The 27263-nt window shown below is 35.3% G+C and overlaps 1 protein-coding gene and 1 pseudogene across 6 annotated transcripts in view; one reads left to right on the plus strand and one right to left on the minus strand.

The window, feature by feature from the left end:
- FUT8 (fucosyltransferase 8) overlaps nt 1-27263 on the minus strand; it is a 302069-nt gene that overhangs the window by 88813 nt on the left and 185993 nt on the right. For all 6 annotated transcript variants that reach the window (XM_032875174.1, XM_032875175.1, XM_032875170.1 and 3 more), the window contains 2 exons: nt 2275-2390; nt 2001-2163 (listed from right to left, as the gene is read on the minus strand). In XM_032875174.1, coding sequence (XP_032731065.1) covers nt 2001-2163; nt 2275-2390 — 279 coding nt within the window. The remainder of the gene's footprint in view (nt 1-2000; nt 2164-2274; nt 2391-27263) is intronic.
- On the plus strand, nt 12243-12573 carry LOC116878036 (annotated as a pseudogene).

Consider the following 27263-nt stretch of genomic DNA (forward strand, 5'->3'; position numbering starts at 1 on the left):
CTCTTAACTTAATCTCCTCACTATTTCAAAGAGGTCACAATCAATTCATGCTCAATGATGTCAAAAGCAGCAGGTAAATTTGACTGTATTACTATGAAGTGTGGTAATATGCAATTGCTAGAATGAAATCATCACTTGAAAATCTAGTTTGGCAGTATCTTATAAATTAAAGAGACACTCAACATACGACTCACAAAGCCTGCTCTAGATATTTAATCCAAAAGCAATGAAAACATGTTTCTGCAAAAACATGCATGTTAATGTTTGTAGTGGCTTTACACATAATCACCAGAAACAAGTAAACAACCCACATGTCCTTCAAATGGTGAATGGATAAACTATCGGTGGTGTATCTATACAGTGGGATATTATTCAGCAATAAAAAGAATGAACTACGAATACACAAAACAACATGGGTGAATCTCAGAGGCACAAGTCAACTGAAAGAAACCACACTCAAAAGCTACATAACATAATGATTGCATTTACACAAAGTTCTAGAAAAGACAAAATTATAGGTACAAGAAACAGACCTAATGACTGGCAAGGACTGGGGTTGGGAAGGTGCCTTTTTTTGTTTTTAGTGAAATAGTATTATTATTTAACCTATACTAAAAGGTAGTATCAAGAATCATAACATATTTAAAATAAAATTCAACTTACCAAAAATTTAACATTCATTTAATTCAACTTTGGGCCCAATACTTTTTACATTTGTACATTTGTACATATTTTTCCATTTCTACATAGTCACAAAATATATGCACAAAATAATTCTTTAAATAATAATTTTAATTTAGAAAAGATCTGAAGATTAAATTCTCAAGTACTTTAATCACTCAAACTTTAAAATTAAACACTAAGAATTCAAAATTCTCCTTTAAATACCACACAGTCTATCCAACTCAAATCCTCTTCAGATCTACATTTTCCTCAATAAGCAAAGCACAGAAGCATACAGCTCCAATTAGCAGAATCATGATGCCCAGAATTGTAGAGAAGCAATAAGGATGGAATTAGTCAGCACTTGGTCTAATGGTCTAAGTATGGCTAAAACTTTCAAAGGGACTGCTGAATGCCTCTTGAAATTTATGCTTACTTCTATAGATTAATGCTAAAATGATTCCAATAAACCGATGCATTTTATTTGTAATTTCACTTAAAACAGCAAAACAGTATTTCAAAATCCATACAGTATTGCTAATGATGTTAATATATATGATTCTTTTGGTTGTGGAGTAATTCTTTTCTTCTTCACAGTGGTAGGTTTTGTTAATACAACAATTTTTCTTTTACTGTTCACTAATGAGACAGTAATTGCCATTAGAATCCTACTGGGAATATAGACTTGTATATATAATAGGCCTAAGGACAGGTTTCATTTTATTTATAATGATTCTCAGATACACTGTGTTCTGCATGAATACACCAGTACCAAAATGTTTTCTTTTCTATGGAAGATAAACTGCATATTTTCAGGAATGTGTAAACAGGAGAAATAAATTTAACAGGAAATTTCAGATTCTTCTTTCTAGCAACTAAGTAGAAAAATAATTAAAAGATTGCACACTTTTATCAAAAACCTGTTAACCTTTAATTAGAAATCCTAAAAAGGTGCTATTTTGAAGTTTTTAATGTTTGAATTAGAAACCTAACTGCCAGCCTCAGTATGAGTTCCAATGTACTGTAATGTAAAAACTACATACTCCAATTATTGATTGTAAATCAAGGAAATTCATAGGAAGATATTTTAATGTATTACTGGCTGACACTCTACCTTCAGAGTTTACTTAGGGTTTACATAAAGATTTCTAGAAATACATTTTAAATCTTTTCCAGTGATATGTTTTAGTCAATGAAGTACATTTGGGAGTTACTGTCCTTGAAACCTCAGGTACTCTTCTCCTAAATATGTAGAGAAATTAACAAAAGTTCCAGTTTATATTCTTAGATTATAATCTTTACCAAAGCCCAAATTAAATGTAAAAAAAGAACAGCACCTTTCATGATGTCCCAAATCTGACAGAAATTCATCTGCATGTCTTTGGAGTATACTTCCTTCTAAATTCTTTAATTTCTTCAATTCGCTCTGTAGAAAAAACCAGAGCTCTTTAGCTCCATTTTCAATCCTCCTCCTTAGTATTTCATGATCCTTCCCCAGACCTGCAGTAAAAGAATAAATAGTATCAATATTCCCAACATTTTGATAAAGAAAATTTTTAATTGTGGTAATATCAATATATTAAAGAGGAAAAACCCTGTATAATCACCTACCATTTCTAGTTTGCTTCTTATAATTTTCAATCTGTTCTTTGGCCTTCAAAAGCTGTTCTTCTAAAGCACGAACCCTTCCTGAAGCTGGCCCCTGATCAATGGGACCTTCTGGTATCCTGTAGTTAGAAAAAGAAAATGTAAATATTTAGCTTATAAATAATGTAACAAAATTAATGCTTACTTGGCTATAACATACTTATCAGTAACTCTAAAAGTCACAAACCATATATTAGAAGTACAAAATAAAATTTTCTCTCCAAAGGTTTAGTTTAAGGCATAAACAATGGAATGATACTGAACAAAAACAGAAAAAAATAATCGAGCACAGAGATCTATGATCTTCTAGGAATAAAGGAATCTTTAGAACTGTGTCCTCTTACTGATTTGTTCTATCACATTGATTGATTTGTAAATGTTGAACCACCCTTGCATCCCAGGAATAAATCCCACCTGGTCATGGTAGATAATCTTTTTAATGTATTGTTGGATCCTCCTATTAGCTAGGATCTTGTTGAGAATCTTGGTATCCACACTCATCAGGGATATTGGTCTGAAATTCTCCTTTTTGATGGGTCTTTGCCTGGTTGGGGATCAGGGTAATGCTGGCTTCATAGAAAGAGTCTGAAAGTTTTCCTTCTCTTTCCATTTTTTGAAACAGCTTCAGGAGAATAGGTATTATTAAATACAGAAAGAGAAATTAGAAAATCAATTCCATTTACAACAGCACCAAGAACCATAAGATACCTCGGAATAAACCTAACCAAACAGGTATAGGATCTATACTCAAGGAACTACAGAACACTCATGAAAGAAATTGAAGAAGACACAAAAAGATGGAAAAGTATTCCATGCTCATGGATATGAAGAATAAACATTGTTAAAATGTCTATACTGCCTAAAGCAATCTATACTTTCAAAGCCATCCCAATCAAAATTCCACCGGTATTTTTCAAAGAGCTGGAACAAACAATCCTAAAATTTGTATGAAACCAGAAGAGACCCCAAATTGCTAAGGAAATGTTGAAAAAGAAAAAACTGGGGGCATCATGTTGCCTGATTTCAAGCTTTACTACAAAGCTGTGATCACCAAGATAGCATGGTACTGGCACAAAAACAGACACATTGACCAGCGGAACAGAGTAGAGAGCCCAGATATTGACCTGCAACTCTATGGTCAACTAATCTTTGACAAAGCAGGAGAAAATATACAGTGGAAAAAAGACAGTCTCTTCAATAAATGGTGCTGGGAAAACTGGACAGCTATGTATAGAAGAATGAAACTCAACCATTCTCTTATACCATACACAAAGATAAACTCGAAATGGATAAAAGAATTCAATGTGAGGCATCTATCAAAATCTTAGAGGAGAACACAGTAACCTCTTCAACATCGGCCACAGCAACTTCTTTCAAGATATGTCTCCAAAGGCAAAGGAAACAAAAGCAAAAATGAACTTTTGGGACATCATCAAGATCAAAAGCTTCTGCACAGCAAAGGAAACCGTCAACAAAACAAAGAGGCAACCTACGGAATGGGAGAAGGTATTTGCAAATGACACTAGATACAAAGGGCTGATATCCAAGATCTATAAATAAGTCCTCAAATTCTACACACACAAAACAGATAATCATGTCAAAAAATGGGCAGAAGACATGAAAAGACAGTTCTCCAATGAACACATACAAATGGCTAACAGACACATGAAAACATGTTCATCATCATTAGTCACAAGGGAGATTCAAATCAAAACCACATTGAGATACCACCTTATACCAGTTAGAATTGCCCAAATCAACAAGACAGGAAACAACAAGTGTTGGAGAGGATATGGAGAAAGGGGAACCCTCTTACACTATTGGTGGGAATGCAAGTTGGTGAAGCCACTTGGGAAAACAGTGTGGAGATTCCTTAAGAGATTAAAAATAGAGCTACCCTATGACCCTGCAATTGCACTACTGGGTATTTACCCCAAAGATACAGATATAGTGCAAAGAAGGGCCATCTGTACCCCAATGTTCATAGCAGCAATGGCCACAGTCGTCAACCTGTAGAAAGAGCCAAGATGCCCTTCAACAGATGAATGGATAAAGAAGATATGGTCCATGTATACAATGGAGTATTATGCCTCCATCAGAAAGGATGAATACCCAACTTTTGTATCAATATGGATGGCACTGGAGGAGATAATGCTGAGTGAAATAAGTCAAGCAGAGAGAGTCAATTATCATATGGTTTCAGTTACTTGCGGAGCATAAGGAATAACATGGAGGACATTGGGAGAAGGAGAGGAGAAGTGAGTTGGGGCAAATTGGAGGGAGAGACAAATCATGAGAGACTGTGGACTCTGAGAAACAAACTGAGGGTTTTAGAGGGGAGGCGGGTGGGGGGACGGGTGAGCCTGGTGGTGGGTATTATGGAGGGCACACATTGCATTGAGCACTGGGTATGGTACATAAATAATGAATCTTGGAACACTGAAAAAAAATTAATTAAAAAAAAAAAAGAACTGTGTCCTAAAAACTCTCATATAACTTAGAAAAACACCATCAGTAGCAAAGTGATCAATTCTTCATTAGTGTCAAGAGCAGTAAAGGTGAAGGTGAGGCTGACAAAAAGGCTGAAGGGAAACAAGAAAGCATGTATCTGAACACGTGCCTGTGTTCAAATAGCAAATACAAATTACTTCTGAATTAATCACAATATCAGGCTATGTACATCTGTGCTCTAATTCATGAACTCATGACCTTAGGTTACTAAGTATTGGTTTTATAGAATAGTAAGACAAGACTAGGAGATGAAGTATATTGGCGGGGGGGAACTGAAGATTAATGTCCTGTTTGTTTCTATCAGAAATAAAAAGTATCAGTCAATAAAATAAAATGTTGGAACATAGCAGAGGAACTCCAGGATCTCTTGTTTATATTATTAACCTATCTGTACAACTTCCAAACAAGACTTGTTTCTAACATGTTTTGTTTTTATATGACTTTGGCAATATTCTGTACTCCATTTTGGCCATAAAAGACATCTATATCCCAATCCTGGAACCTATAAATGCTACCTTAAATGGCAAAAGAAACTTTAAATATGTGATTAATTAGGTTAAGGATATTGAGATGAGGGAGATAGTCTTGGATTAGCCAGGTGGGCCCTAACTGTAATCACAAAGGTTCTTGTAAGTGGGAGGCAGAGGGAAATTCTACTGCAGAAGAGACGATGGTGTGGCTATTAGCTTTAAAGATGGAGGATGGGGTCATGAGCAACAGATATGAGGAATGCAACTTTAGAAGCTGGGAAAAGCAAGAAAACAGATTCTCCCCTAGGGCTTCCTGGAGGAAATATGGCCCTGCTGACATTTTGGTTTGGGCTTAGTAAAACTCATTTCAGATTTCTGTCTCCCAAACTGTAAGAGAATAAATTACTATTGTTCTGAGCCATAAAGATTGTGGTATTTGCTATAGCAGCAATAGAAAACTAACACACATACACATATCCATCTATCCATCTATCCATCCATCCTTCTGTATATATACATTTGCATAATTATTGTGAAGATTAAACAATGGCTGAGTTTTCTTACAAAATCTGTAAAAGTACTTAGCATAATTTTGGCGTATCTGCGCTCAGTCATTTTAGAGATGAGCTGTAATTTCAAAATATCTGGGGTTATCTATTCTTATCACAATCATTTTAAGGAAATAACTTTTATTTTTATTTACTTTATCTTTTTTAAAAGATTTTATTTGTTTATTTGTCAGAGAGAGAAAGAGAGAGGCAGAGGGAGAAGTAGGCTCCCCACTGAGCAAGGAGCCTGATGTAGGACTTCATCCCAGAACCCTGGGATCATGACCTGAGCTAAAGGCAGACAATTAACCACCTGAGCCACCCAGGTGTCCCAAAGGAAACAATTTTTAAAATATACTTGGCAGAACTTAAATTCAGATGTCAATTCAGTCCTTTGATGCAAAGACTCCAATATAGATTTTTTATACCTTTTTGAACACTTTATATAGCAGAGGAAATCAAATTAACTATTACTTACCTATACCACTTCAGAATACCTGTTTAGTAAAGAAACTCTTGGTACAGCTCTACCAGAGGAAATGAGGTATTCTGTAATTGTATGCATTAACATTGAACAACAGCGTGAAAAATAACCATTCTCTAATCATAAGTATCCCAGGCTACAAAATTTGAATTACAAAGCCTTCATTTGTATACATACAAAGTGAATAATGATAAAATAAATAGAGTTGTTAGGTGCACAATTACCCCATTTATAAGCTCAAATGTGCATACATTCATAAATGAGGCATTTCATGGTATTTAGTTTTTAAAATTTGCCTCTTAATCTCTTTCTGAATTAGACGGCTGAATTCTAGGAAATAATTTGAAAACAGAATAAAACTACTACCTCTTGGGATTTATTCTGACAGCAATATGCCATAGGACAAGAATGTCCTTTTCCAGAACATACCTTAATGATAGAAAATTTCAGACAATACAAAGATAAGTCTAGGTTCTCCTTTTCATCTCATTTCTTCATATATTGATGGAAAAGCATTAGTGTAAAATAGGCAGGAAAAAGGAGCATAAAATCATTTCAGCAGATTTCCATTAAGTACTAAATCCAATCTAATTTTAATAAAACATACACGAACTAGTAATTTATATAACATTATAATGTGCAATATTGTAATCCAACTGTGGAAAAACTGTAGATAAAAGCAACGGAGAAGCCAATGTAAAAAAAATTACACAATAAGGACTATTCTTTCCAAAACCCATCCAGAAAAGAGTCAGTCTACAAGGACATTATCTGAATATTTGGGATTTGAGGGGTTTTTTTTGTTTGTTTGTTTCAAATCATACTTACCATGCAAAAGATAGAGAACATATTCTGGCCAAGATGAATTAATAAAGAGATTAAATTTACCATAAGGCCTGAAACAACTGAAAACCCAGACAAAATATATGAAACAATGATTTAATAAGACTGGAATCAGGAGACAGACACTAGAGAGCAAAATAGGTGGTTCCCAACTTTAGTCCCCTTTAGGGAAAGGGCAACTAACAACTATCTATAGACAAGATATTTGTGAAGATCCCACTTGGCCCACAAAAACTGAGAAAAACCTCATTAGAATAAGGTAAGAGGAGCAGTTTTACTTTGACTGCATTTCTCCTCCTCCAAGACAGTGCAATGCTACCCAAGGGGATCCCCCGGTCCTACAGTTTCTCCAGTGAGAAAAGGAAGAATTCGAGGTGGACATCAAGCTTCCCTAGCATCCCTGATGTCTCCTGGGAGCTCCACTTAAGAAATGCCTCACAGAGGGCTGCCTGGGTGGCTCAGAGGGTTCAGCCTCTGCCTTCAGCTCAGGTCATGATCTCAGGGTCCTGGGATCGAGTCCCGCATTGGGCTCTCTGCTAGGCGGGGAGCCTGCTTCCTCTTCCCTCTCTCTCTCTCTCTCTCTGCTTGCCTCTCTGCCTACTTGTGATCTCTCTCTGTCAAATAAATAAAATCTTTAAAAAAAAAAAAAAAGAAATGCCTCTTGGAGACTACTGGGAGAATCAGTCACAAATAGAAGGCACTCATAGCAACAAGTGTGCAGATCTTGGCCAACTGTATTCCTGTTAGTTGTGGGGCCTGAACAGATTCCTGACCCTGGATCCAATTATGTGCAGAGCTGAGTCAGTGCCTCCAACTGGCCAGGGAGCTTCAGTGGCAGTTCTGCTTTGTTTGGGTCCCCAGTCAAAGGGATACCTCAGTGAGGAGCCCCACCTACACAAGAAGCAAGTCAGCAGCCCTGATCAAATGCTGAGCATAGCCTCCAGCCCCACTGCAGGAAGCCTGCCCTAAGCAGCTAGGCCTATGCAGCACATCCCATCACCCACTAACGCAGAGAAACAAGTCACTGGCCACACCTAACTGCTGGGCATAGTCTCCAGCCCCACCCAACAGGGAAGCCTGACCAAAGATACCAGGTAGCCATGGGTAGCATATAACACATCCTATGGCCTGCCTGTGCAGTGAAGCAAGTCAGTAGTCCCGTCAAACTGCTAAGTAGAGCCTCCATAGCCTCCAGCAGCTCCTGACTGGGAATCCTGGCCAGTGATTCCAGGCACCACAGAGCCCATTCTACAGTTCTGTTCAGGTAGGGTGCCAACCCCAGCAGCATCCCCCTGCTGTCGAGCATAGCTTCCAGCCCTGCCTCACAACCTTGCCCAGCCAGAGCCCCTGGTCAGTTCTGGAGCTCAACCTGACAGGTCCATCCAGCAGCACAAACAGCCTATAGTCCCATCCAGCTGCTGGGAATAGCTTGCAGACTCACCCAGATGGAATGCATAGCCAGTCACCCCACCTAATTACAACATAGCCTGTGGCTCTACCAGATCAGTGAGCCCAGAAGGTAACCCTGCCTGACCATGGAGCACAGCCTCCAGTCCCATCCAACTGTGGGGTACAGCTGGCAGTCCTTCCCAACTAGGAAGCCCAGCAAGAGGCAATGTCTAATAGCAGAGCACAGCCAGTAGCCTCCTCAATCGTAGAGCCTAGGCCGGCAGCCTCATCCAACTTGGGGTACAGCCTACAGCCCCATCTGATCAAGAAGCACAGCCTGAGTTCCCATCTGTTTGCAAAGCCCTGTGTATGGCCTTATTTGGATGTAGAGTCCCTGCCAGTGGCAGCATCAAGCCACGGGGTGCAGCTTGGAGACTCCAATCAACTAGAGGCAAATTCGGAGCTCAGCATGTGGCCTTGCCCAATCGCAGAGTGCACCAGCAATACCACCTTGCCAGGAAACATAACCTGCAACCTCCAACCATGTGCGATTGCAAAGCCCAGCAAGTAGCTCTGCCTGCATACAGATACAAACCAGCGGTTATGCTTGAATGCAGAGTCTAGCCATCAGACCCACCTGCCTACAAAACAGAAGCAGTTACCCCAACCAATGTCAGAGCACAGACATTGGCCCCACCCAACTAGAGATCCTGAGAGCAAGCACTGTTTGCCAGAAGCTGCTAGCAGCTGCCTACAGAACCCTCCCCTGAGCTCAACGGTGAAGGTCTTTCTTTCCCTGCCAAAGCAAACCTACAGAGGCTGGAAAAGAAACTGCTTCCTCAAATGAGCAAATACCAACATAAGAATATGAGGATTCTGAAGAATCAAGTAAACATGACACCATCAAAACAAACTAATAAAGCTCTAAAAAACGAACCTTTAGAAATAAAGATCTAAAAAAAATAAAAAATTTTAAACAGGATCATTAACTATTTAAGAAAGAATTCAGAACAATCCTTTTAAAGGAATTTGGTAACTACTAGATAATACAGATAGGCAACTAAACAAAATTAGGAAAACAGTACATGAACAAAAATAGGAGGTTCAACAATGAAAAAGAAACCATAAAAAAAAAACACCCAAAAAACAAAAAAGCAATTCTAGAGCTGGAAAACACAATAACTAAACTGAAGAATTCAACAGAGAGCTTCAACAATAGATCTGACCAAGTAGCAGAAAAAATTAGTGAATCTGAAGCAGGTCATTTGAAATTATCCAGTCAAAGGAGCAAGAAGAAAAATTTTAGAAAGTGAAAAAGACTATGAATTATGGGATTCCATAAGAGGAACAATCTATAATTATTGGAGTCCCAGAAGGATAAGAGGAGGAAGGGGCAGAAAACTTATTTAAAGATATGACTTCCCAAATCTGATGAGAGATGTGGACATCTAAGTTCATGCAGCCTGAAAATCCCTGAAAAGTTTCAATCCCCCACCAAATCTTCTCTCAGGCACACTATAAGAAAACTATCTAAAATCAAAGACAGAAAATTTTAAAGGCAGCAAGAGAAAAAAAAAATTCTCACATACGAGGGAACCTCCATGAGGCTATCAATGGCTTTCTCAGCAGAAATCTTACAAGTCAGAAGAGAGGGGGGTAATATATTCAAAGTGATGTAAGAAAAATACTACCAACCAAGAACACTTTATCTGACAAAGTTGTCCTTCAAAAATGAAGTAGAGATAAATAACTTCCAAGAGTACCAGAAGTTGAGGGAGGACATCACCACCAGAACAGCCTTATAAGAAATGCTTGAAGAAATTTCTTTAAGTTGAAATGAAAAGATACTAGTTAGTAACATAAAAACATATAAAAAATATAAAACACAGTAGTAAAGTATATAACCAAATTCAGAATACTATAGTACTGTAATATGGTAGTGTTTTAATCATTTCATTCTGGTATTAAAGTTAAAAGACAAACTATAATTACAATTATTTGTTAACCCCTATACAACATAAAAAGATATAATTGTGACATCAAAACATAAAATGTGCAGAGAGAGTAAAAGGGTAGAGGTTTATTTGAATGATCCAAGTTAGGTTGTAATCAGCTTAAAATAGACTGTTATATCTATAAGTTATTTCATGTAACTCTCATGGTAACCACAAAACAAGAACCAACAGTAGATGCACAAAAGATAAAGAGAACAGAAATCAAAGAATACTACCAAGTAAAATCATCAATTACAAAGGAAGATAGCAAGAGAGGAAGAAAGAGGGGGAAAAACTACAAAACATTCACAAAATAATATGATGGCATTAGTGCTTACCTACCAATAAGTACTTTAAATGTAAATGGAGGGGGTGCCTGAGTGGCTCAGTTGTTAAGCATCCGCCTTCTGCTCAGGTCATGATCCCATGATCCTGGGACTGAGTCCCACATCAGGCTCCCATCAGGCTCTCTGCTCGGTTCCCCGCTTCTCCCTCTCACACTCCCCTGCTTGTGTTCCCTCTCTCTCTCATTGTCTCTCTCCATCAAATAAATAAATAAAATTTAAAAAATTGTAAATGGATTAAATTATCCAATCAAAAGGAACAGAGAGGCTGAACGGCTGAAAAAACAAAATCTAGGTATATAATGCTTGTAATAGTTACATCAGCTTTAAGAACACATATAGGCTTCTAGTGAAAGGATGAAAAATGATATTCCAAGAAAATGGTAACCAAAAGAGAGCAGGGTAACTATTCTTATATCTGACAAAATAGACTTTAAGTCAAAAACTGTAACAAAAGACAAAAGAAGTTCATTATAGAATGATAAAGACAACAGTCTTCAAACAATATATATCAATTTTAAACATGTATGTACCTCACATTAGAGCACCTAAATATATTAACCAACCATTATCAGATCTGAAGGAAGAAACAGACAATAATAGCAGGTTCCACTACTATTGTGGGGATCCCACCTCCAAGAATGGACTGATCATCCAAACATAAAATTAATAAGGAAATACTGGATTTGAACTATACATTAGACAAAATTGACCTCGCAGACATATACAGAACATTCCAACCAACAGCAGCAGAATATACATTCAAGTAGATATGGAAGATTCTCCAGGACAGATCATATTTTAGGTCACAAGAAATGTCTTAGCAAATTTAGAAGATTGTAATCAGACCAAGTCTCTTTTTTGACCAAATGGTATGGAACTAGAACTAGGTAACAGGAGAAAAAAATGGAAAATCCACAAATATGTAGAAATTAAAAAAACACACTCCTGAGCAAAAAATGGGCCAAAGAAAAAAAATTAAAAAGGAAATAAAAAAAAATCTTGAAACAAATGAAAATGGAAAACCAACGTACCAAAACATAGGGGATACAGAAAAGCAGATCTAAGACAGAAGTTGATAGTGATAAATACTTATATTAACAAATGAGACATTTAAATAAACAATCTAAATTTATATTTTAAGGAAATGGAAAAAGAACACACAAACTCCAAATAAGCAGAAGGAAGGAAATAAAAATACGAGCAAAAAGAAAATGAAATGGATTAGAGGAAAATAATAAGACAGCTTAATGAAACTAAAAGTTGGTTTTTTGAAAAGATAAACAAAACTGGTAAACCTTTAGCTAGATTTATCAGGAAAAAAAAGACAAAAAAAAAAAAAGTAGAGGTTTTTCAGGGCTCTTTGCAAGGGGACTTGGCACGAAGTTGTAGCAAACCAATAGCTGCAGTTTCCATTTTGTCTTCTGCTTCATGATGTTTCCCACATGCTCTAAAATGTCTCTAAGTTGTCTCCAACATCAAAGCACTCAGCAAACAATGGCAAGATAGAGCTACCAGAAAGGGACACCTGATTTCCACACCAAATGTGGCAATGCTGTATTAGATAGTAGAGCCACTTTCTGTGTTGCCAAACAGGCATATACAGCAACACAAATTGGAATAGAATGGAACCTGTCTCCTGTTGGCACATTCAACCCAAAGGAATGGAGAGATCAGTAATCACCCCAGCTGGTATAATACGGAATTGCTTTAAAATCAACTTATAATTGATGACAAGTAAAAGTACTGTGGACCAATTAAAATACAGCATGACTGAAGAAATAAACTACATTTGAAACCTTAAAAACAATCAGAGATGAAAGAGAAGACAGTACAACTGGTACCATAGAAATTCAAAGAATTATAAGAGACTATTAGGAATAATTATATGCCAACAAATTGGACCATCTAGGAGAAATGAGTAAATTCCTAAAAACATACGATCTATCAAGAAATAAAAAAAATCTGAAAAACAATCTGAGGGTTTTGAAGGGGCAGGGAGTGGGAGGTTGAGGGAGCCAGGTGGTGGGTATTATGGAGGGCACGTATTGCATGGAGCACTGGGTGTGGTGCATAAACAATGAATTCTGTTATGCTGAAAAGAAATTAAAAAAAAAAGAAATAAAAGAATCTGAATATATTAATAATGAGTAAGAAGATTGAGCAAGCAACCAAAAATCTCCCAACAAAGAAAAGTTCAATACCAAATGGCTTCAAGGCCAAATTCTAAAAAACGTTAAAAAAAAAAAAGTTAATGCCAATCCTTTTCAAACTGTTCCAGAAAACTGAAGGGAACACTTCCAAATTCATTTTGCAAGGCCAGCATTACCCTGCTACCAGAGGCAGATAAGGATACTACAGGAAAAGAAAACTATAAGCCAATATCCCTGATGTATATAGATGAAAAAATTCTCAACAAAATACTAGCAAACCAAATTAAACAGCAAATTAAGAGTATCATATACCATGATCAAGTGGGATTCATTTCTAGGATGCAAGGATGGTTCAATATATGTGATTAAATCTGATACATCACATTAATAGAAAAAGATATAATAATCATATAATTATCTCAATAGATACTGAAGAAGTATTTGATAAAATTCAACATTCTTTCATGTTAAGATGTCTCACCCAAGTGGGTATTAAAAGGAATGTACCTCTACATAAGAGGCCAAATATGACAAGCCTACAGCTAACATACCCAATGGTAAAGTGTTGAAAGCTTTTCCTCATAAGATCAGGAAAAACACAAGACAGCCCACTCTCCCGACTCCTATTAAACGTAGTACTGGAACTCACAGCCAGAACAATCAGGCAAGAAAAAGAAATAAAAAGCACCCAAATCAGAAAGGAAAAGTAAAATTGTCTTTGTTTGCAGATGATATAACCTTGTATATAAAAAATGCTAAAGACTTCACCAAAAAAATTGTTAGAACTAATCAATAAATTCAGTAAAGCAGCAGGATACAAAAGAAACATAGAAAAATCAATTACATTTCTATACACTAATAATGAAACATCTGAAAAAGAAATTTTTAAAAGTCCATTCATAATAGCACCAAAAAAATAAATAAATAAAATACTTAGGAATAAAAAGGGAGGTGAAAGATTTGTACACTGAAAACTATGACTTTGATGAAAGAAGATATAAATAGAAAAATATTCATGTTCTTAAGGCAGTAACATTGTAAGATATCCACACTACCCAAGCTATCTATAGATACAACACAATCCTTGCCATAATTCTAATGACATTTTTCATAGAAATAAAAAAAAAAATCCTAAAATTTGTATGGCAACAGAAAAGACACTGAATAGACAAAGCAATACTAAGAAAGAACAAAGTTGGAGGTATCACACTTTCTCATTTCAAACTCTATTACAAAGCTGTAGAATATAAAGCAGTATGGCATGATATTAAAAAAAAAACAGAATTACAGACCAACAGAACAGAATCAAGAGCTCAGAAATAAAGTCTTGCACATGGAGTCAACTAATATTTAACAAGGGAGCCAGGAATACTCAAGGAGGAAAGGATCGTTCTCTTCAAGAAATGATGCTAGGAAAACTGGATAACCGTATGCAAAAGGATAAAACTGGACCCCTATCTTACCACCACTCATACACTTTAACTCAAAATGGATTAACAACTTAAATGAAAGACCTGAAACCATAAAACTCTAGAAGAAAACATAGGGAAAAATCTGACACTGGTCTTAGCAATGAATTTTTTTTTTTTTCTAACAGCAAAAGCATAAGCAACAAAAGCAAAACCAACAACTGGGACTATATCAGATTAAAAGGCTTTTGCACAGCAATCAAAATGATCAAAAGAATGAAAAGGCAATCTATTGAATGGGAGGAAATATTTGAAGACCATGTATCTGATAAAGGGCTAATACTAAGCATCTATAAAATACTCAGGTAACTCAGTAGCAAAAACTGAAATCTGAAAAAAAATCATCATCTGATTAAAAAAAACAGTAAAGGGCCCGAATACACATTTTTCCAAAGTCAATATATAAATGGCTAACATTTGCAAAGCTACATGCAAAATAATCAACATCACTAATAATCAGGAAAACGGAAATGAAACCACAATGAGATACCACCTCACACCTGTTGGAATGGTTGTCATCAAATAGACAAGAAATAACAAGTGCCAGTAAGGATGTGGAGAAAAGGAAACTTTTACATTGCTGGTAGGAATGTAAACTGATTCAGCCTATATGGAAAACAGTATGGACATTCCTTACAAATTTAAAAATAGGACTACCATATGATCCAGTAATCCTACTGGGTCTATATCCAAAGGAAATAAAATCAGTATCTCCAAGAAATATCTGCATTTCCATGTTTAATGCATCATTATTTATAAATTAATTACCCAAGGCATGGGAAAAACCTAGCTGTCTGCTGAAGGATGAACAGATAAAGAATATATGGTATAAATTGTGTGTGTGTGTGTGTGTGTGTGTGTGTGTGTCTTGGCATTGAGTGTACACACACACACCACACACACACACACACTGCTATATTATTCAGCCCTAACAAAGGTGTAAATCCTACCATCTGCAATACACACAATACACACAAACCTTGAGGGCATTATGTTAAACGAACTGTAAGACAGAAAAAGACAAATGCTGTACAGTCTTATTTTTATGTGAAATAGAAAAATCACAAACTCACAGAAATGGGGAGTAGACTGTTATTGCCAAGGGCTGAGGGGTGGAGAAAATGGGGAGATACTGGTCAAAAGGTATAGACTTAATTTTCTAAGATGAATAAATTCTGGGGAATTTAATGTACAGCGTAGTGACTATGGTTAACAATACTGTATTATATACTTGAAAATTTCAAAGAGAGTAGACGTTCAATTGTTCTCACTATAAAAAATGGTAATTATGTGTTGAGATGGTTGTGTTAACTAATCTTTTAGTAGTAATCATCTCATAATATAGGTATGTATAAACCATGTTGTACAACCTGACCTTATGTCATGGATCAGTCACATCCCAATAAAGTTGAAAAAACACTGGAATCAGACAACAAAGGGCAGTGACTCCCAGAGAAGGAATATAAATGATGATAGCCCTTCTACTGCCCCAGTTTACTGCCTTGAGAGATTCCTGACTACAGAGAAGGAGAATTCAGGTGGAATCTGGTACATGTTCTGAAGTGATAAAGCTGTGTCTAAAAAACCGAGATAGCTAGAGTTTGGATGACCAAAGTACCACAGAAGAGAGAGCTGAACAAGGAGAAAACTCCAGAGATATGCATAGTACTACTTGACAATCAGTGCATGTATGTAAAGAATCTGCTGAAGGCTGAGAAAATAATTCTCTCAAAGAATTAATGAAATCAGTGCCTGGCATTCATTCAAGGTTGGGAACAGTTCCTGATCTTACCTGTTAAACTGGAAAACCTCATAGTTCATGGGGCATTGGGTATAATGTTCAGAGAATCTGGTATCAGTTGGTGGGGGAATTAGCCACAGACTAAACATTACTTGGATCCTGCCCAACATTTTTTAGAGGGAATATCCCAAAGGATCAAACTATTACCAAGTAACTCAACTGCAACCCAGAACAAAGTTTAAGAATATTTGGAAAAACACAAATGTATCTAGTAAGCAACAGGGCAAAGGTAATAATCTCTGAAATCCAACAAAAAGTTACCAGACATGCAAAGAAACAGGAAAATATAATCCATAATAAGGGGGGGAAATCAATCAAGCAAAACTGACATAGATGTTAAAACTAGCAGATAAGGAACAGTTGTTATGACATTTCATCTCTTCAAAGGTTAAACAGAGAGAAAGAGGATATAAAAAACATACTATATGCACATTGGGGAAGGGATATGCTATGGTGAGTGCTGTGAAGTGTAAACCTGGCAATTCACAGACCTGTACCCCTGGGGCATACATTATATGTTAATAATAAAAAAAATACTAAACATTAAAAAAAGATCCAAGTTGAACTTTGGGAAACAAAAATTACAACACCTAAACTGAAAAATACAACCAATGGGATTTATTGCAAATTATATGTTGTAGCTTCTACCTTAAGGACCTAGGAAAAAAGAGCAAATGAAACCTGAATTAAGTACAAATGGGGAAATAATAAAGATCAGAGATGAAATCAATGAAATGGAAATAAAAGAATAAGAGAAAAATCAATGAAACTAAAAGCTGATTCTTTAGAAAATATTGAAAATGCAAAAACTTAAATAGCCTAAACAAATCTGAACAAGACTAAGAAAACTGAAAGACTAACACCATCTGATATTAAGATCTACCATAAAGCTACAATAATCAAGGCAGTGATTTGCTAGAAATAAAGACAGACAACGAGATTTATTGAAACAGAAGACGAGTCCAGGAAGAGGTTTCCACGTACATGTAAAGCTGATTTTTCAAAGTCACAAAGGCAATCTACCTGCAAAAGGATAGCTTTTACAACAATCAAACTTCTGTAAGAAAATAAGAAATTACCTTTGTGATCCTCAGGCAAAATTTTCTTAGGTATGACACAAAAGCAAGATTTGTAAAAGAAAAAAATGGATAAAGTGGACTTCGTTGAAATTAAAAACTCTTTTAGAAAAACATTGGTAAAATAACGAAAAAACAAAACAGAGACTTAGAAGATAATATTTGCAAATATTTGCAAATCCCATATCTGTTAAAGAACTTGTATCTAGAATATACCCAGGATCTAATCATCAGAAAACAACCCCCCACAAAAATGGACAAAAAAGATTCTAATAGACACTTCACTAAAAAAGATGCAAAAATAGCAAATAAGCATATTAAAAGATGTTAAACATCCTTAGTCATTAGGAAATGCAAGAAGGGTAGAATGTGTGGCTGTCCTGGTTCACTGCTTAGAGCTGACATCCTAAATATAAAACTGATTTTCCTGCATATGATCCTCATTCCTTATTTAAAGTGCCTTTATAAATGCCTAGAAACAGACTCTTAACTACAAAGAGAACAAACTGATGGTAACCAGAGGGGCGAGGGTGGAGGATGAGTGAAGTAGGTGATGGGGATTAAGAAGTGCACTTATTCTGGAACACTGAAAAGAAATTTAAAAAAAATAATAATTAAAAAAAAAAAAAAAGAAGTGCACTTAATCATGAGGAGCAATGGGTGTTATATTTAAGTGTGGAATCATTAAATTCTCCTGAAACTAATATTACACTGTATGTTAACTAACTGGAATTAAAAATAAAAACTTGGGGGGGAAAAGTAAAAATGCCTACAGGTTAGGTTTTTCTGAGATTTGTTGTATACTTCAAAAGTTGCAAAATTCTCCTGAATAAAACATTTGACAAAAATATTTATTAAAGCATGAAGTTGCCCTACTAATACCCAAACATAAGCCTCACTCTTCAAGGAATTCAGTGGATCTATCAAAAAATATGAAACCCAGTAAATTCTTACTTTCTAGTCAGAATATGAAAAAAACAGTGAATCTGTAGCCTAAGTGGAATGATTATAGAGCATTCTCAGAAAAATTAAACTTGTATCATCAGAAATATATTTAATAATTGATTTAAACAGGTTGCCTTTCTTAAACACTTAAAACAATTATGCCTTGAATGTTGGAACAATAGAGATCTTAAGAAAAAGGACGTAGGCATAAATAAGCAGTATTAGGAATGAAAAGAGAATTATAAACACAGATTAGGAATGTCAAAATTCATCACAAAAATACTATAAACATATTCAGAAGAAATTAAATTACCAAATAGATTAAAAAAGAAACAGAAATTGAATCATTTGCCAAAAATCTATTGAATTTAAAAAAAACTCTAGGTCCAGGCATTTTATTCATTTTTTTAAATTAATTTATTTATTTGACAGAGAGATAGAGAGATAGACAGGACACGTAGGCAGAGCGGTAGGTAGAGGGAGAAGCAGGCTCTCCGCTGAGCAGGGAGCTTGATGAAGGCTCGAAACCAGGACCCTGGGATCATGACCTGAGCCAAAGGCAGCCACTAAACCAACTGAACCACCCAGGGGCCCCTCATTTATTTATTTATTTTTAAAGATTTTATTTATTTATTTATGAGAGACAGAGAGCAGAAGCAGGGGGAGAAGCAGGTTCCCCACAAAGTATGGAGCCTGATGCAGGACTTGATCCCAGGATGCTGGAATCGCAACATGAGCCAAAGGCAGCTGCTTAACCTACTGAGCCACCCAGGTACCCCTAGGCATTTTTACATATGAGTTATAAAAAAATCTTCATAAAACAATTATCTGAATTGAAGTTTTCTATGGATTATATTAAGAGAGGATCTCTAAAATTCCATTCCTGAGATTAGTAGAAGGTTGATATAAAAGAGTATAAAGATCAAGAAAATGAAAATTAAAAAGCCAATTCAATTTAAAATTTATTTTCAAAATCTGAAGTGATATATTAACAAATACGGCAATGTATTTAAAATTACATCATGACTACCCATACTTTATCTAAGACTAACAGATTGATTTATGATTAGAAAAGCTATTCATGTAAATTCATTGCATTAACAAATTAAAGGAAATAAATAAAATCACAAGTGCAATAGAAACAGGAAAAAATCATTTGACAAATTTTAAAATTTTCTCAATATAAAATTCTTTTTTTTGTTATGTCAGTCACCATACAGTACATCATTAGTTTTTGATGTAGTGTCCCATGATTCTTTATTTGTGTGTAACACCGAGTGCTCATTACAACACATGCCATCTTTAATACCCATCATTATAAAATTCTTAATAAGGAAAATTGATAAGGTGTAACTATCATAAATTCAAAGTAAATATCACATTCCATGGATCAAATAATCAAAAGTATACCTTTTAAAGTTAATAATAAAAGAAGGAATGTCTGCCCTTCACTACTTCTGTTCACCACTGTACTGAAGTCTTAGCCAAGGTAGTAAGAAGGAAGTAAGACAAGTAGAGAAAAGGAAGAAACTGGTGTTATTCACAGATGATATGACCTTTAATGCAGAAAATCCAAAATAATCTATAAATTAATAAATACTAAAAGAGTTTAGGGGAATTGCTAGATACAATATTAAGGTATAAAAATTATTTAGGATGCCTGGGTGGCTCAGTCGTTAAGCATCTGCCTTTTGCTCAGGTCATGATCTCAGGGTCCTGGGATCAAGCCCTGCATTGAGCTCCCTGCTCAGCAGGAAGCCTGATTCCCTTTCCCACTCCCCCTGCTTGTATTTCCTCTCTCACTGTCTCTTCTCTGTCAAATAAATAAAAAAATCTTAAAAGAAAAATTAGTCTAATGCTCCTAGACAACAATAAGCACAAATTACAAAATGTATCTTTTAAAAATATCACCTTTAAAATAGTAACTATACAAAACAATCAAGTACTAAGGAACAAATCTAACAAAAGATAACATGATTTGTATGGGGGAAAACCCCACGTATTTTCTGAAGAGCTAATTGCTCCCCAAATTGATCTAATATTAGATGCAATTCCAATAAAAAATTACCAGGGGCACCTGGGTGGCTCAGTGTGTTAAGCCTCTGCCTTCGGCTCAGGTCAAGATCTCAGGGTCCTGGGATAGAGCCCCGCATGGGCTCTCTGCTCAGGGGGGAGCCTGTTTCCCCTCTCTCTGCCTGCCTCTCTGCCTGCTTGTGATCTCTGTCTGTCAAATAAATAAATAAAATCTTTAAAAAAAATTACCAAAAAAATTTAATTGAATTTGACAAAGTGATGCTAAAATTCATACGAAAAACCAAACGCCTCAAATGGACTAGATAATTCTGCAAAATAATAATTAAAACATTAAAACAGTGTGGCATAAGGTTAGATAAACAGACTAATGAAACAGAATAAAGTACCTAGAAATAGATTCCAGTATGTATGACAGAGGTATCATTCTAAATTATTGGGGAAAAGATAAATTATTCAATAAATGATCACTGAGATATCTGGCTTCCTACTTGGAAAATGTGAAAAATAATCTGACAATTAAAACTTAAAAACTTTAGAAGAAATTTTACATTATTCAAGATCCTGGGAAAGAAGATTTATTTTAAATAAGATTTTAAAAGTCCAGGGGCACCTGGATGGCTCATTGGTTAAGCATTTGCCTTCGGTTCAGGTTCAGGTCATGATCCCACAGTCCTGAGATGAGCCCCACCTGGGAAAACCCCTGCTCAGAGGGGAGTCAGCGTCTCCCTCTCCCTCTGCCTCTGTCACTACCGCCCCCTCATGCACACATAAGAACTCACTCACTCTCTCTCTCTCTCTCTCTAATAAATAAAATCTTTTTAAAAACCCAAGATTTTAAAAGTCCAAACCATGATTTGGTAAATCAGATTGATAAATCTGACTTTCCTAAATAGGAATTTCTATGCAATACAGTTTAAATGCAAGTTATAGATGTACAGAAGAGAATGGAAAATACCTAATCACTACCTAGATTATATAAAGAAAAAATCTAATAGAAAAATGTGCAAAGTATATGAACTAGCAATTCATAGAAAAGGACTTTACTGAATAATACTCCTGAGAAATAACCAACTCTAAAATTTTACTAACTAGGACATTCAAATTAAAACAGAGATACCATTTCTCACCTATTAGATTGATAACCAAAAAGTGTGATACTGAATGCTGGTGAGGATATAGGGCAGTATTTGGAACTACTCTATTAGTTTGCTAGAGCTACTATAATAAAATACCATATACTGGTGGCTTAAACAATAGAAACTTGTTTTCCCACAGTTATGAAGGTTAAAAGTGCAAAATCAAGGTTTGGTTTCTTCAAAGGCTTTTCTCTTTGGCTTGTAGAAAGCTACGTACTCATGTGTGTTCACATGTTCTTCTGTGTGATTGACTTCCCGATTTCTCTTTTGTGTATCCAAATATCCTCTTTTTATAAGGACATCAGTTAGATTGTTCTAGGGACATTCCTAATGGCTTCATTTTAACTAATAAGCTCTTTAAAAGCCCTACTCCAAATATAATCACATTCTGAGCTACTGGGGGAATAGGGCTTCAACATACAAATCTGAGGGGCAGGGAGACACATATAATAAAGGTAGAGAGATAAAAGTAGAATAATCCATTTATAAAATAACCATGAAATTACTTCAAAGTCAAGGATGCCCATATATTAAGACTCAGCATATGTCCTTCCAGGTAATCACCCTAGAGAGACTTTGGCACATGAACACAATGAGATACTTTCTATTCATCAATAGAGTAATGGGTATATCTCCAAGTATGACTTATGCAAAATCCTGCACAAGTATCACAGTGTTGAATGAAAGAAGTCACAGAATACATACATATGTAGTGTGAAACATTCATATAAATCTTTAAAACATTAACATGCTTTCATACATATATACTTACACAATATAAGAATAAAAGTATGGACAGAAGGTATATATGATAGAATAGTGATTACCTCTGGGAAGGGAGGAATGAAAATGGGATTGAGGAAGGGCGTAATATCTGTATTTTTCCTAACAATCTGAAGCAAAATACTTGTCAATACTTGTTCAAAAGGAGTGACAGGGACACGGAATTACATTATTTTCTGAGCTTCATGTATGTATTACAAATACTCTTTAATTAAATGCAGAGATATCCCTTAATGAAAAAAACTAAATAAAAATTGGGTAGATGCTCATCATTAATGCTATTTAACTCTCAACTTCTGACATCAGGCAGTATTGCATATTAGAATACTGCTATAAAAATATCAAGTGGAATGTCCTTTATTAAAAGAGATTAACCAACTTAGTTATTCATCATCTACCAAAACTTCGGTCATTGCTATATGGGACAAGAGCTCCTAAGATAAAAAGAATTAAAAACAAAAAAAGAAAGAACACAGTGTATAAAGAGAATCTATAATAGTGGTACCCTATCAAAAAAACCACTAAGACTAACATAAATTTGGACCATTTATAAATATGAGCTAAATTGGCTGAAAATTGGCACTATACTCAATAACGCATAGATGCTCAATATTTTTCTACTAAAATATCTCCAGCAAAAGCACAAAAAAAATTACATTTATTCAAATGTCAAGCTTTGCCAAGGGTCTGTTCAAATTAAATGGAAGAGACAGGCCTTGTCTCTATGGAAAGAAAACACCATTTTATTCAAATGAACTGCTTATCATTATACCTATCTATTTACCTAATGTGCAGAAATTAGAAATGGAACCCAAGAAGTAGAAGGTCAAGCAACCACATCAGTTTTAACGGAATAATCACATGGGATAATCTGTATCTAAATTCAGCTCTGTGATACTATAATATCAACATTAAATAGAGGTCTCAGGCTCAATTCTCCAAGGAAATCTGTGACCAAGTTTATTTTGACAAGTGAAATAGAAAGTGTAAATTAGACCATTCTTTCATCATCCAACAGCCTAAAACAGAACAATCTAGACTGATAGTTGTCCCTGCTCACTTCAAATGTGACAACAGCACTCCTGTTAAAAGAAGGCATTTTGGACAAAACACACAAATTAAGGTAATGAGTGATTGTTTTAAAAATTGAAGGTTTTACTTCCAGATTTTTTTTTTTTACAAAAGTGTAATTGCTTATTTGTTTATTCACTGTACTGCAAATTTTTCTTAAATTTTATTTACTTAAAGTTTCTTTGAATATACCTACATGAATAGAGGTTTATTTCTTTTTTAAGGTACAAGATTATACACAACGAATAACAAGTCCAGTCCCCATGGACCCTCAGTAGAGACAATAACTGTTGGCAGTGTCTTAGGCATTTTCTAAAAATGTCACACACACACACACACCTACAAAACATTCATTTTACAGAAACATCATCTATTTAACCCATCCTCTACTGATGGTGATTTTGGTTGTTTCTATAACCACATATATAAGGTAAAAGCCTGTTTCTCCTCTCTGCTACATTCAAATCTGTGAGGGCACTATTTTATATCTAGCATCTGACACATTCTCTGACACACCATAATTACTTCATAAATATTTTTTGAATAAATGAGCTAACAAACAAACAAATCACTATTTATCAGAGCCAAGGGGAAAATAAGAAGGTGGTAAAGGAGGGGAAAACAACAAAGCTCTGTTTGTACCAAGCTATAGTGAGAAGTGAAAGATCAGTGAGAAATGAAAATAGAGCACTTGTGAAACTGAAATATGAGTAAATGGAAAATCCGACTCCTTTTTCAAAAATGCAATTGCTGCATTTGCTATGTTTCTTTGTTTTTCCAAATTCATGTTTTTCATTAAGAATGAATACTTTTAATGTAAGAAAATGCTCAAAGTATAGGTTGTTGTAAAAAAATTTGCATATTTTATTTTAGGTTTTTTTGGTTAAAATAAGTGTCCAAATCCTGGCCTTATTATCAAGTTACTCTACTGTTAACATCTATTGTTTTCTGAGAAATTCCTACATTCCAACATTCTCAAAAACAACAGCTAATTTTCTTCATATACTCAAAGGGCAAGAATCTTTGCTGAGAATATCTTCTGGGCAGAGGATTTACAGACTACTGAATTTTTGTCAAAGCTTATATACTAAGTAGACCTGTAAAACTATTATTAGAAATCTCTTCTAGATACAAATTAAGAAAGTAGTGAATGGCTTTATTAAGAAATGGCAAGACCTCGGTTGCCTGCCAAATCATGCTATTACGGATCTTTTAGATGCAAAGTTTGAAGGTAGAATAAAATGGTAGCACCACACCAATTACTAGTTTACTAAGTGAAGCAGAACCCCTAGAACAAATGTTGAAAAGAGACTTGGAAACCTTGCAAACCACAGAGTATCTCTGGATGTCCGGCCCAGAAATATATCCTCAAATTCTTCTAAACATAGACTTCCTACAAGGTAGTGGGTCAGGCCTTCATATGACCTGGGCCCAAACTTGAGTAGCTTGCTTACAACCCCACACCAGCCATTCCCTAGTATAAGTAAGAATTTAGAACATTTCAGAAAATACTCATACCAAACTAAGAATATACTAAAGTAAATAAAATTAGGGGAGCCTGGGTGGCTCAATCAGCTAAGCATCTGCCTTCAGCTCAGGTCATGATCCCAGGGTCCTGGATGGGAGACCCATTTTGTCCGGCTGTCTGTTCAATGGAGAGCCTAATGTTCCATTCTCCCTCTGCCTGCCACTTCCCCTGCTTGTGCTGTCAAATAAATAAATAAAATCTTAAAATAAAAATAAGAAAGTAAATAAAATTACATTTGGAAAATAAATTTCTAAAAGGGCACTTTTTGTCTCCTTTTAGGCATACCCTCAATTTTTAAAAAATGCTTAAAAGAAATGGTGGATATTGGAGAGGGCACGGATTGCATGCAGCACTGGGTGTGGTGCAAAAACAATGAATACTGTTACGCTGAAAATAAATTTAAAAAATTAAAAAAAAAAAAGAAATGCTGTTGAGAGCACGCATGGAAAGGAGGAAACAGCGTTTTCTCAATGAGTTTAGGTTTTCTCTTTTCCTCTCCTCCTCCAATTTCATTTTATAAAGATGATTTTCTTATTTATATGCCTGATATTAGAGTGGGCAGCATATTCTGAAATCATGTTTTCTGTTTACTAGTGTTGATGACTGATTGTGTTTTTGGTTATTTCTCATTTACAAGGTGAAAAACAGCTCAAGCAAAAATTTAGTTTTATGTTCAGGGCTTATAAAAAATTGCAAACAACAGTTTAGTCTTTGAAATAAATAAATGTATTATTATGGAAACATAAAATTATTTTCTTTCACAATTCAATGATGACAATAAACTAAGAAATGAGGATAAGACTTCTACCAAACAAAAACACTAAAAGCTAAATTAGACTAGATTTAATAGATGCATACATATACTCTCTTCTCCCCAAAAAGTATAGTGATATATATATATATATATATATATATACACACACACACACACAAACATATCTAAAAGTAGAAACATGTACTTTTATATTCATAATAGAACGCTTTTAAGCTAAACAAACTGGCAGATTGCTACGACTATAATGTTTCCCATGTAAGGATAGGGCACATTAGTCTGTCTGAATGCTCATCACCGAACTGCTTATTTCTAAAGGACTCAAATTTGCAAAACAAGTTTTTAAAAAAATTTATTCCCTACTCTTGCTTGTTCTAAAATGAATAATGCAAATGACAATATAGTTATAATAGCTATTATCATATACGTTACTCCCATTATCTTCAAGGCACTGTGTTTACCATTTAACAGAACTATTTCATTTACAACTCACAATAATCATGAAAAAGGAGGTATTCTTAGACAAGGAAATGGAAGTTCAGAGAGGCTAAGCACTTTGTTTGAAGTTCCAAAGCTAATAAGCAGTGCAGCCAGAATTGGGAGTCCAGGCTTTTATTATTCTTCCTTTCTCTTGGTTAACAGAATAAAATAAAACCTGTTAGGAACAAATTTACTATGAGGTGGCCTGAGTTGTAAATATCGGACTCAATGTTACCCTGATTTAGTTATCCATATTGGTCAGTGATCTAGAGCCAAATATCCTCAGCTGTTTTAAGATAAGTATAAAGAGTTTCCAGGCCTCCAAAGAAAACCTGTTACATTATTATGCCCTTTATCCCAAGCCAAACTACTCTGGGATATATATCATTCTAGTAAGGATGGATAGATTAGATGAATTAATCATTACCATCACTGTAAAAATCATTTAAATCAGTGCCTTTTCAACTGCTGGTTAGGTGCACTACGGTGGTTTTATTTATTTTTATATCACAGTAATCTTTTTTTTTTTATTATTGGTTTCGTAGAACATCCAGTGCTCATTACATCATGTGCCTTCCTTAATGGCCATCCCCCAATTATCCCATCCACCCCATTCTCTTCCCCTCCACAACCCTCAGTTTGTTTCCTATTAAGAGTCTTTTCTACCTCTCTGATGACTTCCCATTCTGTTTTCCCTCCTTTCCCCTAAGGTCCTCTACCCTGTTTCTTAAGTTCTACATATGGTTAGGTGTATTATGGTGGTTTTAGAGTAAGACAGACCTTGATCAGGGTCCTACTAGCTATGTGACTCTGAAGGTATTTAACCTAAGCCCATTTTCTTTACCTGTACAATGAAAATGACAGTACCACAAACTGTGATCATGTCTTACTTTTCCATGTGTACCTGTAAGATTTTTCCATATTCAAAGTAATATACCATATTCAAAGTAAAGCCTTTAAGAGAAAAAACAAACAAACAAAAACAATAGTACCACAAAGATTCATTTTGAGGACTAAATGCTCCAAAATAGTAGAGGCTCAATAAATGTTACCTATTAATATTTGTACTGTGTTCTACTGTAGAACAGCACGAACACTGTGGAACATCTTTATGGTACAACC

The sequence above is a fragment of the Lontra canadensis genome, unplaced genomic scaffold, assembly GCF_010015895.1.
Source record: "Lontra canadensis isolate GAN:19392208 unplaced genomic scaffold, GSC_riverotter_1.0 scaffold55, whole genome shotgun sequence".
Taxonomy (NCBI): Eukaryota; Metazoa; Chordata; class Mammalia; order Carnivora; family Mustelidae; genus Lontra; species Lontra canadensis.